General features: G+C 42.8%; 1 protein-coding gene across 1 annotated transcript in view; it reads right to left on the bottom strand.

The window, feature by feature from the left end:
- Positions 1 to 17,382, bottom strand: part of XK (X-linked Kx blood group antigen, Kell and VPS13A binding protein) — a 49,402-nt gene extending 32,020 nt beyond the window's left edge. The window contains exons 1-2 of the mRNA XM_024766558.1: positions 17,138 to 17,382; positions 10,031 to 10,293 (exon numbers count right to left, since the gene is read on the bottom strand). Coding sequence (XP_024622326.1) covers positions 10,031 to 10,293; positions 17,138 to 17,382 — 508 coding nt within the window. The remainder of the gene's footprint in view (positions 1 to 10,030; positions 10,294 to 17,137) is intronic.
- Between the last annotated feature and the right edge of the window lie 544 nt (positions 17,383 to 17,926).

The following is a 17,926-nucleotide window of genomic DNA, read 5'->3' as shown; positions in this document are numbered from 1 at the left end:
GTTTTATTAACATAAAGATGTTTAAAATCTACTCTAGACTTCATTGAAGACAGGCTTAATCATTACATTTATAGATATTTTCCCCATACCTCTTTTTTTTTTGGATTGGCTTTATTATCCTATTTTGCATGTTACAAAAATTTTCCTCTTCAACTGTACCATTTTCATTATGCATTCCTACCAGACTTTTCACCTGTGAAAATTATCACAAGTCATAAGTGACCCCTAGACATTTAAAGTCTCTGCCATCTCCAGATACATTTTTACTAACTCTGAGGCTACCCTGAACGCCCTACAATCAGCTAAAGGACAGAAATCTTGATTTCAACAAAGCAGGATGGTCTCAGAACCCTGTGGAAAAGGACAGTAACTCTGGTACTTCAAGAAAAGGCTGTTGAGCACAGGCTTCTGACGTCATCACATAATCCCCTTTGAGACCATGTCAGTGGACAGAGTCAGAATTTCAAGAACACCTTAATTGAGAAGGAAATGGATTCATCACACGGCTCTCACACTGTCCAATGGAACAAGGCCTAGGTATACAAAGTCTGAAGACCTGTACTATAAAATCAGCCCTTTGATCCTAATCTGTCTGGCCTCCAAATAAAACACAAGTGGAAGTTCTTGAGAGTGAATTGTTGAGAATGTTTTCCTGGAAACCCAAGACACCTCTACACTGAAGAGTTTGGCTTCTTTTCCCCAGGGGAGACCATTAAACAGGGCTTGCATCCATATCCCCTACTTTGGCAGGCAGATTCTTAACCACTGTGCCACCAGGGAAGCCCCATTCTTAGTTTAAAGCCCAGGAGTGCCTTGTCTTGTTTCTTCTAGGTGATTCCAATGCACCAGTAGGACTTACATGATTTTTTTTCTAATTACAAAATTTTCCTCTATACTAATTTTGTGGTTCTATCTTGTTTTTGCTCATTTACAGATGATAAGTTATTCCCATTGTTGGCAGAAATGGTGGAGAATTTGGCTTTAGGATATGACCATCTGGAGACCTCGATAAATGGGTCCACAGAGATTTGGTTTCCACTGAGTAAGAGACAACAGAGAATCTGGTTTTCTAGTCTTCATCTATTTGCTCATTCAAATCATACCCTCTAGAGGACAACAGCTTTTTGATATCTGGACCAGTTAGTTTTTCTATGTTTATACTTGACCCATGGCTGAAATGGTAGAATTGAAGCTATAATCTCAATTTTTCTCTGCGTGTATGTCCATATGTCTGTAACTCAGAAATGCCCTCACCTCTGATTGTGTGAGTGTGTAATATATTCCTATCTCTGAATTATATTAATATAATAGATTATAAAATCTCTTAAATTAATGGGGCTCTGTTCTGACTGGCATATCTAGATAAATTCTTATATAAATTGAATATTCCTAAATTTCCCTAAAAATAAAGAAGCTGAATTTTGGGACCTTAAATGAGCTACATTTAAACAATATACATTCTCCCAGAAACCAATTCATAACTATTTTAAGAAATCAACACCTCCACATTGAAGAGTTTGGCTTCTTTTCCCCAGGGGAGACCATTAAACCCTTTATATATCGAGACCACCCATTTCTCAGGATACAGCAGAAGAGGCTCAACAACAGGCAGCAGGGCTGGGCTCTCGTCCCTACCGTGGACCCACTTGCCACGTGACCTTGGGAGAGCTGATCGGCATCTCTGGGCCAAAGTGGCCTCAGCTGTAAAATGGAGACCCTAAAAACCAATCCCTGTCCTCTGTGCCCCACTTTCAGTAGAGAACTTTCCTTAGGAAAAGCCCACAGACTGGTAACTGTACACCTCAAGCAGATCTTTGAGATAATTTAGTCCAACCTCCTCATCTTATAGCCATGGAAGCTGACGTGCCCCAAGTAAACTACACTTACGGGTGACCAGAACACAGTTTCCCCCCATCTTCTTTCACTATTTTGCACTTTTGTGCCATGAAGACTCTCTCTTCCACAGTCCAGTTGGTGAATTCTTCTCATCCTACATCTCAGAACCCAAGTATCTCACAGCCGCAGTATCTAACCTGTCTCCCTGCTGCAAATTGGTTTCCTTTAGTAGATTTTGCTTTAACAGAAGTTTAGACAGATTTTCCCCACCGTGATTCTACAACCCTAAATATCAGAGAAACCAATCTTCCGTGTTCACGAAGAACTGTAGAGAAATACTAAACGATACAAAATGAAGTTCCTTAGATTTAAAACCATACCCCTAAAAGAATAGAATAAAATAAGTTCATTATCTCAATCTGTTTGAACTGTGGATTGTGGACTGCTACTGGTCAAGGAACTGTTTGTTACTGGCCAGCTCCAGAAATGGAAATTGAGAGTCAGCATTTAGGAACACAGCAATCTGGCTTCACCCCAATATTTAAGTGAGTGGGCTCAGCCAGTGAATAGGGTCTACACCAGTCCTGGAGGTGTGGTACTCCAGTGATGAACCAAATGTGAGCTGTATAACAGCCATGCACAATAGGACCTCCTATCAGTTCATAAGGAATTAGAACAAGAAGAACGGATAATACTGGCCCTACACTAAAGGCAGTTTGAGAAGCCCTGTACTATAATACATCATCAAATGAGAAAATTGATCCTTCTGAATACTGTGAACTGAGAATTAATCTGTGGTGTGAGTAACAAGTTCAAGTCTCTGTAGTGGCCAGACAGTTACTAGAAGTGAGTGAAGTGGGTGAGACATGAAATCCAAAAGAGACAAGTGGCAGACCAGAGGCCGGACCTTAATGGGATAGCATCTCGTATCTCCAGTTCACTGCAACCACAGGGACACCCAGACATTTTGATTTCACGAGAGAAGCCAGAAATCCAGATATTCAGGGGAAAAGTCTGTGATTTTAAATGTCAGCAGCTTATGAATTTTCTTTCAAGACATCTGTGTAGGACTAACAAATGCCATCCCGATTAGGTCTGGAAGCCGCCACTGTGCAATTTATGCTTTCGGAAAGGATGTATTAGAGGTTACTAGAAGGTCCCTCATTTTAAAATTCTAATTTGGGGCCCCAAGTCCTGTTCTGAAGAGTCAGAGCCACATGACTGCAGGACCTGTCAGACTCGGGGACCAGGGGAGCCTGGGCCTTCAAAACACCTCTCTTCTCAGAGGTTGTCTTCAGTGGGAGGCCAGCCTAGGTCCCAGGCCTCGCGTTCATGCCAACAGCAAACCGACGTTACTCTCCAAGATCTTTCCAGGCTCGACTCGTGGGCTCACGTCGTCCCACATGTGATGTTTTCCCGTGTGTTGACCTGTGTCTGGTGTCTGACCCTGGCCTGCCCTGACACTGCTTTTGATCACAGACCTCGTTTGGCAGCCACACCCTCCCCAGCCTCTGTCCCTACTCACTCCGGTTTTAGTTTTCCCACTCCCAACAGGGCACTGGTTGTTACTGGTGTTCTCTCTGCAGGGCTCGCGTTAGAATAAATCCTTCTTCACCATCCCCCTTCCCACCTCTTCAAAATGTACAAAAAGCCTAAACCTGGTTGCCTCATGCTTTCCCAGGGGCAGTAGTTCTCACCCTCTGCCTGCCTTCCTCCCCTGTGTGGACGATTCCCTGTCCGGTGTAGGAGGGGATTTGGCAGGGGGCGCAGTTAGACTGATGACGTGCTGGCCGGGGGGGCATGTCTCCTGTTAAAGCCACAGGCACAGCTGAAGCACGATTCTTAAAGGGATGGTGGTATAGCTCTGCCTGATTCTCCCATGTCCAGGTGACTCTGCAGAAGGTTTGCCAACATGAGGTCAGTAAAGCTCAACCTCCAAACTCGGACACCAAACAGAGAGTGTAAAAGAGCTCAGGAAGCCTGGCTCCCTGCAGGTGTCCCGGGGACCACTACTGCTGACTACAGCATGGACTGTAAGGGGACCCCCAAGCACACAGACCTGCTAATCTGATGTGGTTTACCCACCTACTATGACTTCTCTGGCCCTTAATGAATTCCTCTGGTGTGACTTCTGGTCAGGCATCCAGGAGACTATGCTTTGTGCTAAAACAAGCCACGGCCATAAGCCAAAAAAACAGCTTTTCCTAATCAGACGCTATTTAACCAACATGGCAGGATTTGAGTATCATGATTGATTCCCTGGCACCACCCACCCTGGAGGCAACTCCCTGTTGGCTGAAGGTCACTGGAAGATGAGGAACCACGCCCTGGACACCAAGAGGCTCCACTTCAGGGACGGGGTGGCACTGTTGGTGCCATGATGTGACCAGCTAAAGGTGACTCTCCACCTGCAGTCGCTGGGGAGAGGCCTGCTGGCCACTCACGTGAGCAGAAGAGCAAGAGGGGGGTTTGGTGGAGGCCAGGAGGCCTTCACGGCTCCTCTAACGAATCACAAATTTGTGCGGTGGACCTCTTGGCAATGAGGCTTCTGTAAATATTTGGCTGAATGAGCACCAGGTGTCAAGAAAAGTGTCTTGGATTAAACAAGCACCTACTCCACTGAGCTCTAAGCACACCCGACACTGTTACTCTAGATAATGCTGTGAAGTTGGCAAAGGCTCAGTCAGCTCCAAGCTTTATTAGATGGTACAAGGAAGCAGAGATGGTGAGTCACCGGGCAGAGGGGAGCAGACAGGGCGAGGGCTGTCTGGTTCCCGGATGCAGCCCTGGCTTCCCCCCTGCATGGGAGGCATTCTCACTCTCGTCTCCCCACGAGCTTCGAGCTTTGGCAGGCCGGGGTTTTCACAGCCAGAGGCCCAAGCATCCAGCAGTCACGGCAGAACCAGGCCTGGCGGCACCTTGGGGAAACCTGTCTGAGCATCTGGTACACGGGGAGGGAGACACAGGCAGCCATCTGTTAAGGGCGTGCCCTGTGCCAGGCTCTGTGTTAAGCCGCGGTTTACAAGCACACGGTGACTTCGTCTTTGGGAAAATCCCAAGATGGAGGAACGCTGATTGTCCCCGTTTTACAGGTGAGGAAGCTGCTGCCTACAGGAAATAGATGAATGTCCAAGATCATGTAGCCAGAAAGTGGGGAACTGGGATGGTGAACCCAGGTCCACTGATGCCACAGTTCAAGCCAGCTGCACAGCCTCTGATCAGTCCTTTATGACAGGCCAAGAGGCAGCAGAGGGTGGCCCTTCAGCATATGATGCACAGGAGAAAATGCCGGATGTTGACACTGCTAGGAGAGCAATTAGTATACATCACTTGACATGACAATTTTTTTTAAACTTAGCACATGAGAGTGTTTATAAGAACTGTGTGTGCTTTCGAGTCCATCACTTGGGACAGAATTTATATACTTATACATCTTAAAACATGTATTCAGCCACTGCTAACTCTGTTCCTCTCTCAAATAAATGATCATAGGTTAGGTGTTTCATCTGAGAATGAGATTTATAATTGTGTTTACAATGGGATACATTCAAAAATAAGTCCAGTAATATTTAGTAATCACAAGAACTGCTTGAATTGCAGATGGTAGGTTTATATAATATTACTATTTAATTTACCAGTGTCCACAAGAGAGGACAGAAGGGTATCTTCCACAGAGAGTATCACAGCACTAGCTAAAAAGCCCTGTCTCAAGTGCTTGTTTTGTAATGAGGCAGGATATAACGAAATAATATATGTCAGGAACCTGGGAACCATTTTTGACATCTCTCTCTGCCTCACCTTCCCATTCAATCATCACCTTGTTCCACTTCTACATCATTAATATGGCTCCAATAACCCATTTCTCCTGTTCCAGCCCAAGCCACTATCATTCTCAACTTGACCACTGTAGCAGCCCACTTCCTGGCCTCCTTGTTTCTCCCCTCACCCCCTTCTGATCCATTTTCCAGAGTAATCAGCTTCTAAAACTAAATCTGATCATGATACTGTGTTGTTTAAAAATCATCAATGGCTTCCTCTTGCCTCTGGGATAAAGTGTGAAATGCTGGGATGCCCTTTCTTGCTTTTCCTTCATTTGACTTCTCCTCATCTACCAGATTTTGGTTTCAACTTAAGTTCCTCTGGAAAATTTTCCCTCATCTCCCAGACTTGGTTAGATTCCCCCAATAGACCCTTACACAGGACTTTCACTTTGCAGGATTTACCTGAAATAAAATAAGTATATGACTATCTGTTTCATGTTTCTCTATCATGTTCCAAAAGGATATGTGCCAGTCCACCTTATTCACCACTTTACCCTCATAGCCCAGCACAAGGTCAGGAACACAGGACGTTTTCAATACATATTCATTGACTTCATGAATGAATTCACATAAATCTAACCCCAAATCCTGCCTCCTCTGGTAGACAATGAGTACAGTTTCCAACTTTAATAAGATGGAGGTAATCAGATCTACCTCACAGGGATGCTGTGAACATGAAACACAATCATGCCAATCACAGTGCCTAGCACAAAGCAAGGATCTGAGAAACAGTCATCATTACTACCGACAAGACCACCTTGACTGGAAGAGACAAGGGCACTTTGAGATCCAGGCAGGCCAAATGGCAGGATGCAGGGGCCTTCACAGAACACAGTAACCTTGGTACACTCACCTGGGCCTCAGACCAACCTATCCTCCAAGGTCCAGAGACTTGATCAAGCCCCTGAGAGCTGACTAGTCTCACGCAAAGACTGAGGCTCATAGACAGTGTCCATTATTCACTGACTATGGGAAAAAAAAAAACTCTCCAATAGTGTATGATTCCATTTATATGAAATATGTACAATAGGCAAATCCATAGAGACAGAAAGTAGGTTAGTGATAGCCAGGGTCTGGGGAGGGGAAATGAGGAGTGACTGCTAACGAGTATGGGATTTCTTTTCTATGTAATGAAAATATTCTAAAATTAGATAGTGGTGATGGTTACACAACACTGTGAATATCCTAAAATCTACTGAATTGTACTCTTAAAATGGTGAATTTTATGTTATATGCATTATACTGCAATTAACAAAAACCTCTCCAGTGGACCACGTGGCCAGCTCCACCTCCCCTTTAAGCTCTGCCAAGGCCAAATTCATCAGTGTTTGCTCAGTGAGCATAGAATCAGAGAGAAGGGGTTATATAGACTTTGAAAGTTGAATGGGGTCAGGTTCTGATGGACTTCATGTCCCTCTCCTGTCAAGAATGGACATTTCTATCGGTCTGGACACAAGGTGTGGCAGATACTGTTAGCTGCCCACTCAATATCCATTCCTCCTCTTATAGTTTAAGAAAACATAATTTCCTTGTGGGTGGCAAGGGGCCCAACCCTGGGCAGGTTATGACTAGTCTAGTCCAGTGTTCCCAAACTTTGCTGAAGATAAAAATTACCTGGAGCATATATTTAAAAAACAAAAGAGAAAAAATCAAGAGACATATCGTAGGCTCCCATTCCATACCCAGCAAATCACAACTTCCAGGTTATCTGTAGAGTTTTAACAGGCTCCCCCCTCCACCTCCTGTGACTCTAATCAACGTCAGCAAAGTTGAAGGAATGCTGCTGTAAGCCACTGGTGGCAATCATTTCTATGCCCAGCTTTCCTAGCATTTCTTGCACCGAGGTGACCATGTGACCAGTCCTGGTCAATGAGACCTAAATAAAGTCTATTAGGGAGGTTTCTAGGAAAGCTTTTACTTACTAATAAAGGAAGAAAGACACTCGCCCTTCTGCCTTCATCCCCTCTTTCTACCTTGAATGCAGCTATGATGGATTCTATGCAGTAGCAACCCAAAAGAAAGACCAATGGAACTTCAGGAACATCAACTTTACCATTGTGAGCAGCTGATATAATGCCAGCAACGGCCTAACTCCAACTTCATCTTAGATAAGCAAAATAATGGGTTGTTTAACCTTGTAGTCAAGTGTTTATTCCTTGCACCAAATGCATTCCTAATCATATGACAGATATTGCCAATGTTTGCCTCTGTGACACACCCCAGCCTGTCCTCCAATTACAACTGCCTTTCCCCTTCCGGGTGAGGGATCCCTTCCTCAGATATGTTAAGGCAGTGATTAGGGTTAGTCAAAACCTATACAACTGGCAGTCATCTATATTTTTAAGAGGACCATGCCCACTTCCTTTCTCTCTATATATTTGATGGATCATTTAATTCTCAGAGGACTTATTCCAAGTTCTTGGGGGGCATGTCACAGATATTCTTTGTGACACTGACATTTTATGAGATATCTCATATTTTATGAGATAGACATTTCATTTTCCTGAATAGAATTCTGTCTGAAAAACTGTAACTAGGGTTGGCAAACTTTCTGTAGAGAGTCAGACAGTAAATACTTTATGCTTTGTGGACCATACTTTCTCTGTTGCAACTACTCAGTGACTCAACTCTGCTAAAAAAACAAACAAACAAAGCAGACATAGAGAACAGGTAAATGAAAGGGTGTGACTGCATTCCAATAAAATTTTATTTACAAAAACAAGCAATGCCTGATTACACCCATGGGCTGCTGTTTGCCAACTTCTGAACTAAAAGACAATCTTCATTTTCAATAACTTGAGAAAAAAATTGAATCTACTTGTAAAAATCAAATAGATTATCACCACATCTGGTCTCTTGCTGTGTTCCTGCCACACAGAAAAATAATGAACTGGGAAAGGGGTACAGTGGCATGCAGAGGACTCACCTTGGTCAATGCCCATTCTAGTTATAAGTCCTTAGAGAACAAGGATGCTGCTACATTTATTGAGCACCTACTGTCTACCTGGGGCTGTGGGAGGCATTTTCACATAAAGGTTAATCCACCAAGGTCCAAGATCTCAACCTAAAGTCCTGATATATCTTAAGAATCATAGTCACTTTGAGGTAACCTGGATAAGGGATAACAGTTGTAACATGCAAATATCCTGTGACCCAGCCATAAATTAAAGTCATTTTACCATCCAGCTTAGATTATAGGCAGAAAGAGGATAATACTGAGGGAAGTGAGATTAATGAGTGATTTATTTTAAAAGATTCCAGTTTCAGTGCTGTCTTAAATATGTATTTTTTCAGCCTAAGGCTTTTAACTCACTTTTGTTTATCTATATAGCAAAACTTACCAGAATATCTGGTTTTCATTTACTAATAATATTAATATTTGTGAAGGATTCTTTCCTCTTTTTGCATGTGGGATCCTCCTGGACCGGGGCACGAACTTGCGTCCCTTGCACCGGCAGGCGGACTCTCAACCACTGCGCCACCAGGGAAGCCCCCAGGTTTTTTCTTTAAAATTTGGCTTAATCAAAACCTGCCCTCAATTTGATGATGCGAGAATAGCCCAAAGGTTAGAGAACTGTGTTCATTTTAAAGCTGAGATACCTATTAGAACTTCAAGAAAACAGGACAGTGCTCTTGATTCCCTCATTCACCACAAAAAAGCTGTTACAGCCAACTGTGTATCAGCTGGTTTACAACTATCACTGAATGACAGAGGCAAAAACCAAAGAGGCCCAGCCTCTGGCGGCTGTATCTTCAGCCTACGGCAAGTTGTATTTTCCAAAATGTCACAGCAGTGAACTTCTAGAACTCTGCCATTCCCCAACAAAAGTCAGAGTTTCCTTTCCTCCCTTTCCCTTGAACCTCTACAGGATTCCTGACTGCTTCAACAAAGAAAATACAGAAGTGATGCTGCATGACTTCCAAAGCTGGATCACAAAAGGGATACTCTACCACCTGGCCCTCTCTCACTCTCAGGATACTTGCCCTTGAAAGCATCCACCATGCTGTGAGGAAGCCCAAACTAACCTACATGGAGAGATGAAGTGGGGAAGATCTGAAGCCCCGAGCAACAGCCAGCATCGACCGTAAGAAATGCGGGTGAATGAGTCCTCAATGGATTCTAACTCTACATCTTTGAGCCACCCCGGCTAATACACAGTGGAGCATAGGTGAGCCCTGCCTAAAGGGCAGATTCATAAGCAAAATAAACGTCGTTATTATTTTAATTCACTATGTTTTGATCTTAGTAACTGGAACACAGACTCAGGATTGGATGCACATATAAACGAACTTCGCCAAAAACAAGATAAACCTTATGTTTTGCTCTCCACTTTGATTCCCAAATGCAAATAGAAATAAAAAAATATACATACATCTTCCGATAGTGACATCCTGCTGCAGGGCGGTTATATACAGCTGCAGGGTCAGCTGAGGGGCTGAGCCCAGGAAAGCCTGGATCACTGATGCCCGGCTGAACGCAGATCGGTGGGTGAATAGCTTGCCCTCTGCCTGGCCCACTTCCTTCTCAATTTCCTCTGAGAGGCCATTTTTTGGCATCTGTCGCTTCTTGGTGATGCTGACATAAGGCTCTTCGATGTGGTTTGACTGACAATAGATGCAGAAGACTTCAAAACACCTGGAGACAAACCAGCAAGTCATGATAATCAGAGGCAGACAGGATTCTGTCTTTTCTCAGTTACCCTGCTTTCACTTAGCCTGATTCTCAAAGCCTTGACTTGGTTACTCTGAACTGTAGCCTCTCCTCTAAAATCATCCTCTCTAAGGACCAGCTCTGAGCATGCAGTCCTCTTGAGGCCCTCCACCAGGCCAACTGGCCTGAGTGTGAACCAAATTCAGAGGTGACACCGAAGGCCACTGAGGCAAGGAAATCAAGTAGAGAATGGAATGGGAAGTGGTTCAGGCTCCAGAGCCACAGAAAAACATTCCATTTCCCTTCCTGACACATATTAGCTGTGCAGCCCTGGACAGGTCATTTAACCCAAGCCCTTTCCCTCAATTACAAAGCAGAGATAAAACCTACTTTGCTGCACTATTATGGAGATAATACAGTATATGGGTATGTGTGTATGCATGTATATACACACACACATATATTTGTGTATATATATATATATATGCACATATATTTTTTTCACATCCAATAGATGTCCCAAATCACCTCAGTTAAAACAGCAGCTATGGGACTTCCCTGGTGGCGCAGTGGTTAAGAATCCGCCTGCCAATGCAGGGGACACGGGTTCAAGCTCTGGTCTGGGAAGATCCCACATGCCACGGAGCAACTAAACCTGTGCGCCACAACTGAGCCTGCGCTCTAGAGCCCTTGAGCCACAACTGCTGAGCCCGCGCACCTAGAGCCCGTGCTCCACAACAAGAGATGCCACCGCTCGCTGCAACTAGAGAAAAGCCCGCGGGCAGCAACGAAGACCCAACGCGGCCAAAAATAAATAAAATAAAATAAATTTATATATATTTAAAAAAACCAGCAGCTATGGTTGGAAGATCCCCCAGTAGTTTCCCATCTAGAATTCCCCTGGAAGACCACATTACCATCTCTGCTCTCTTAAGCTTTTACGGGACATGCCTGGAAGCCTGCCAGCTCTGTCTTATCTATGGAGTTTCAAGCCTGCCCTAGGGATGGAGCCTTAAGCAGTCACCTTTCTAGACTGATAGAGTACCTGGCTTTTAAAATTGGATTTCCCTCTTTAGGTAATGATATGGGTATCAAAGAGAGGAAGAGTACCGACGTATACGATTTATACACACACATTCACAAATGGATTGAGGGATTGATATAGGAATGGACAGATGTGTGAAATAAAACATTAACTGTAGAATCTAGGTGGCAAGTACTTGGGTGTTCACCGTACAATTCTTTCAAGTTGTCTTCTGTATGTTTGTAAATTTTCATAACAAAATGTTGGGGAAAAGTATTTTTTTCCTAGGAATAAGAAAAACGTTCATGGCCTTAGGTTTAAAAATTGTTAAAGGACACTTCTTTCCCCAAACGTGCATTTTTATAACAACCTTATAATGCTGCCAGAAGATTTTATGGCTTCGTTTATTTTATTGAGTATTCTTAACTTTGTACTCTCACCTCGAGGCAACCAGGGCAACAAGAATACATGCATAATTCGAAAGAATAAAACCTGATGTAAGAAACGAAATGCAGGAACTTCTTTAGTAAATACAAAGTGGATGTATTTTGTGATTATTATCCTTGTTCGTTTGTTCCTGAGAGCAAAAGAGGTACGTAGTAGTATGGGGGGAAGGGGAGGGAGAGCGACAGGCAATTGTCTGCTACATTTTGTCCACTGGGGTCATGGACACTTTATTACATGAAAACATGTAAAACAGTGTGGACCAGCTTGTTCAGCTGAAAACAATGAAGTTCAAGGTTTTGAGTTCAAGTCCAGCTGATCCAACTGAATTTGTTCTGAGGAAAAACTCAAATCTATGACTGAGGACTGCTTGAGGCCTAGCAACTTTACACTGTTGGACCACTGACCACAACAAGGACTAGAAGACAGAATAAACTGACCATCTTCTTTATTCTCAAATATGTGATGAATGCAGATGCACTCTGCTAAGTGCTGTGGGGAATGCAAAGATAGCTGGATACCCGCCTCATTCAGAGGTGCTCACAATCTAAGCAAGAATATGGGACCTATACATAATAAGGATAATAAATAATTAATACAACTAATATTTATATAGCACTTTCAGTTTATAAGATATTTCTCATATATTTCCTCACTTAGAAAGAAAGCCTACTGCAAAAATTTGAATCATACCATTATTTGTAATAGCAAAATTCTCGAAATACTCTAAAGGTCCTCAAATAAAACAATGATTAAATAAATCCTAATATATGTATTCAATGAAATATTATCCAGTCCTTAAAATTGATAGTATACACATACATATACTGATATATAAAAATGTTTCCTATATTTGGTAAGCAAAAGGAGTAAATTACAATGGAATATATATAGAAAATTCCATTTTTAATAAAAAGAAAATTACATATATATACATACACACAAATCACACAAACATACACACCTATACACATAAATAGTGAAGTGCCTGAGCTGGCTCATACTGACTCATGATCTTTGTTGCGGTGCACGGGCTTCTCATTGTGGTGGCTTCTCTTGTTGCAGAGCATGGGCTCTAGGCACACGGGCTTTAGTAGTTGCAGCATATGGGCTCAGTAGTTGTGGTACGCAGGCCCTAGAGCACACAAGCTCAGTAGTTGTGGCATATGGGCTTACTTGCTCGGCAGCATGTGGGATCTTCCCAGACCAGGGATTGAACCCACGTCCCCTGCACTGGCAGGCAGATTCTTAACCACTATCCTACCAGGGAAGCCCAATAGTTAGGAATTTTGTGAGCCAGTTCTTAAACAACTTCATAACTTGAAATAGGCCATAATGGAAATACTTAAATCACAGAAATCAGCAAATACTGCAAATCAGGGCTTCCACCCCTGCCCTGCCACCCCCAGACAGTTTACGGTTTACCAGCTTACCACTGTAAAAATATTAGTAAGGATATACAACAAAACATTAAGAATTGTTTTCTTTAGTTAGCTGGATTAGAACTTTAAAATTTTTTTAGTTGTGCTTATCTGTTTTCTGCCCTTCTGTTGTTTCAACAACAAATATATTTTACTTGAATAATAAAATCAAGCTCAGAACTTTTTTTTTTCTTTTTTTTTTGCGGTACGCGGGCCTCTCACTGTTGTGGCCTCTCCCGTTGCGGAGCACAGGCTACGGACACCCAGGCTCAGTGGCCATGGCTCACGGGCCCAGCCGCTACGCGGCATGTGGGATCTTCCCGGACTGGGGCACGAACCCGTGTCCCCTGCATCGGCAGGCGTACTCTCAACCACTGCACCACCAGGGACGCCCAAGCTCAGAATTTTTAAAGACTAAAACAAACAAACAAGTGAAACACCAGCACATGTTAAGAGCTGAATGAATAAAATGAAGGTTCAGAGGAAAAAGCAATTCTCTGGATGCTGAGGAGGGGCTGTGTTTAATGGAAAGCATTTGCAGTCTACCAATGGAAATGAAAGAAGGTCCCAGAAGGAGCTAATCACAGAGGTGGCCCTGAAACCCAGGTGTACCCCCTTGCAATCCACTGTTCTTCCCAACTAATAAAAATCTTAGCACAGAGTTTCACATGTAGTAGGTGTTTAATAAATTTGTGAAAGGCCCTAAGACTTCTGCTATTTGCCACTACTGGTTAAGAAAGCTGATAAGAAACACACTTTACTATTCTTCTTGGAATTCTGCAAGACTCATACAATTACTCCAAATGAGTTTTGTTTTGTTTTACTTGAGAAGTTGTCTAAATGTAGCCATAAATTAAGTATTTTCATCAAAATCATTCAAGGTAGTTTTTCAGTATTGTGTAGACCAAGGTTTGGCAAACATTTTCTGTATTTACAAAGAGTAAATATTTTAGGCTTTGCAGGCCCTGGTCTCTATCGCAACTACTCAACTCTGCCACTGTAGTGCAAAGGCAGCCACAAGACTACACAGAAACGAATGAGCATGGCTGTGTGCCAATAAAACTTTATTTACAAAAACAGGCCATAGGGGGATTTCACCTGTGGGACATAGTTTGCTGATTCCTAATGTAGGTAATCAGCAGGTTGATCTATTTTTTTTTCCACTTTATCCCATTTTCAAGCACCATAGTGGAAAGAGTTTATTCCTTAGCTGAAACCATGCATGTTGGTGTCAGCACAAATAATCTGTGGTACCAGAGACCCTCTAAGGTAGTTAATAAAAACACGTTTTCAAAAGAAATACTGATTATGATTTCCTATACGCCACGTTATCTTCCTATGACACACATGCTCTGAGAAGCTACACAAGAACCAAACTGGTTAAAAAGAAAGAAAAGCCACTTGCATAATCTCACTGAGCCTCAATTCTCAACTGTAAAAAAAAGATAATGACAGTTAGCTCACAAGGTTTTACAGTGGATGGAATTAAATACTGTATGTAAAAGCACTTTGCAAACAACAACAAGAAAACTCTTCAAATTTAGGCCATTATTATTTTAAAGTCTTTTGAAAGTTTACTAAAGAGCGAAGTACAACGGTGAATCATCTTGCAATGTTCTATAAAAAATACTAGACTCACAGATATAGAGAACAAACTAGTGGTTGCCAGTGGGGAGAGGGAAGGGGGAGGGCCAATATAGGGGTAGGAGATTACGGGGTACAAACTATTAGGTATAAAATAAGCTATAAGGATATATTGTACAACACGGGCAATATAGCCTATATTTTATAATAACTATAATTGGAGTATAACCTTTAAAATTGTGAATCACTATATATTGTCCACCTGTAACTTATATAATATTGTATATCAACTATACTTGAATAAAAAAATTACTAGAACTTCTTAGCTTTTACTTTATAAAGCCAGATTTTTATGTACCATTTTTCCTCATTATACCAGTGAAGAAGAATGGGGGGAAATTCCTAGAACCTATAACTCATTTATATTTACTCCTTCTCCCAGTTAATTTAAAAAGTTAACATAACTGTAAAAGAATGATAAACAAATTTTGCTGTTGTTAAGAGGTGCTTTTCCCCACTCTGGTTTTCCAGAATATCTATTATCATTCACAGTAAGATTGTCCTTAAAATAGAAAAAAATAAATTCAAGACATCATTCAATGTTTGTATTGTTCCAACCTAGGCTTAATGAGGAAACAACCCTTCAAACTGCAACTACAGTTTTAAATATAAGACTGATATAAATGAAATATGGTGCTCTCCCAATGCCTCCCTAAAGAAGGAGCGGGGCCTAGTTTGCAGTCTTTAGCCCGTAATTATTACAGTGTAATGTAATGCAGCTGAACTGAGTGAACTCAAAAACATCATCTCACCTAAAAAGAACATGAGTTTGGTTAGTTAGTACCCACCCCAAATTAAACAGAGCTAAATTATCCCAAAACAGTTTTAAAATATTACTAAGTTCAATCGATAAGAAGGGAAGAGAGACTCTCCTTTGTTTGGGGGAAATAATTTTGATCTTTATGTGAAGCTGATGTCTTAGAGTTAGAATAGAAGCAAACAGTCAGCTGGAAGAACTTGCAATAAGATATTAAGTCACACTAATACACAACATCAAGTTGCTTTTCTTTTCATCTGGAAGCTAAGAGGCTTGGAACCACAGTTTGCGTATCTCAGCGTGGGTCCAATATCTTCTAGAAAGAAATCAGCTGCATTAGAATGAAAGCGCCCTTGTTAACGGAAGCGGGTTGTTTATTCCTTTTTTTATGTTTTATTTTGCTTTTCCCCCAAAAAGACATTGACCCATTCAGAATTTTCTGGAAATAGGTCTCTTTATGGTGTTGAAACTTTATTTATAGTTCAGAAGTTATCTCTCCAAAGCACCAAACTTTCTTCTTTAATAAAGTTAAAATATTTTTACTGTAAAAACTGAAACATGTAGAAAAGTATAATAAAAGAGTAAATGATGCACTTTTCTGTATTTTTCAGGAGAAAATGAAAATCACCCATAACTCCATCATCCAGAAATTACTACTCTTGCGTCTCTGGCCTTTCCACCTCTTCCAATTCTTCTACCACCTACATCTAAAGTTCAGTATTATAAATTTGTTTCTAATCCAGATAGAAACCCTTTGTTTTGCTTTTCCTACAGAGATGAAAGATATCAAAACAACACATTTAAAACTCTCTTCATGGTCCTTAGATAAGCCAAACTCTACTTCATTACCAGGGATTTCTTTTTCTACTTGCTTTGTGTTAATACAGTTTAATTTCCAGAAATGTCACTAACAGTTTTTCTCAACGCCCAGCAAGTGTTGGGGTCTTCATGGCACTTGTGTTCCAACTTCATTGACTGCGTTTAGAAGTTAGGCAGGGGCCCGAAGACATTTCTACAACCCCGTATGTTACACATCCGAGAGAAAAGAAAGATGCGTGGATTTCTAGAGTCATGTATGTCATGTATGAGAATTACGTAAGTTAATATTTGTAAAAAGTGCAGAACAGTGCCTGGCACACTCCACGTGTTTGATCAATTTAAATTCAATCAGCTGTATACACTTCTACTCTAACGGCCATTTAGAACCCACTTCCTAAGGGCCCGTCACGACACAAACTCATCCTGCCAGATCTCACCTGATCTCAGGGAAAGCATGTCTTTTATGAGGTCGAAGTGTATAAAACTGACCTTTCTGTTCGTCAAATTCAGTTGACTATCAGCAATTTCCTACGCTCGCCCCTAACAGGAAGGCGGTACGCGCCGGCTCGATTCCCACTCCCCCAGGTTCCTGCCGCATTCCTGTGACAGCAACGGTGGAGCTCAGGAGCCGAGGGGCCGGCGTGGGCCCGGTCCGCGACTCCGGCCACCTGTCCCCTCCCCCGGGAGGCCCGACCCCGCCGCTGGGGGTCCCGCACGCACCTGAAGAGTGGCCCGAGCTGTAGCAGGTGCAGCAGCAGCACGAGCGGCCGGTCACGGCTGAAGTCGCGGTGCACGAAGAGGAGCGTGAGCTGCACAAGGGCTGAGGGCAGCAGTGAGAAGAGCAGCGTCAGCGCCTGCCACATGCCGTCCCCGCCCGAGCGGTAGGTGCTGCTCAGGTACAGCGCCGCCGTCGTCTCGGCCACGAACAGGAACACGGACGCCAGCACCGAGCCCGGGAATTTCATTCATGGGGCCCGGAATCGGGCTCAGGATGCCTTTCCAGCCCAGTCTCTATTTTCTGGACCTAAATAACTCCTAATTCCTCAAAGAACCAGCGTTTCCGGTCACTTAAAAATAAGCAGACCACACAGATGCTTTTCAAAGTACAAGCACCCAGGATGTACCTTTTCACTGGGCCAAGTCTGAAGCATTGCTTACAAGGTGAAAGAGTAGCCTGTGCTCCGCAACGGGAGAGGCCACAGCAGTGAGAGGCCCACATACCGCTAAAAATAAATAAATAATAAATAAATAAATAAATAAATAATCCTCTGTGGGCTTCCCTGGTGGCGCAGTGGTTGAGAATCTGCCTGCCAATGCAGGGGACACGGGTTCGAGCCCTGGTCTGGGAAGATCCCACGTGCTGCAGAGCAACTAAGCCCGTGAGCCACAACTACTGAGCCTGCGCGTCTGGAGCCTGTGCTCTGCAACAAGAGAGGCCACGATAGTGAGCGGCCCGCGCACCGCGATGAAGAGTGGCCCCCGCTCGCCGCAACTAGAGAAAGCCCTCGC

This window comes from Neophocaena asiaeorientalis, unplaced genomic scaffold (assembly GCF_003031525.2).
Source record: "Neophocaena asiaeorientalis asiaeorientalis breed wild unplaced genomic scaffold, Neophocaena_asiaeorientalis_V1.1 scaffold507, whole genome shotgun sequence".
In the NCBI taxonomy this organism is placed as follows: Eukaryota; Metazoa; Chordata; class Mammalia; order Artiodactyla; family Phocoenidae; genus Neophocaena; species Neophocaena asiaeorientalis.
This window is presented reverse-complemented; position numbering and strand designations above follow the sequence as displayed.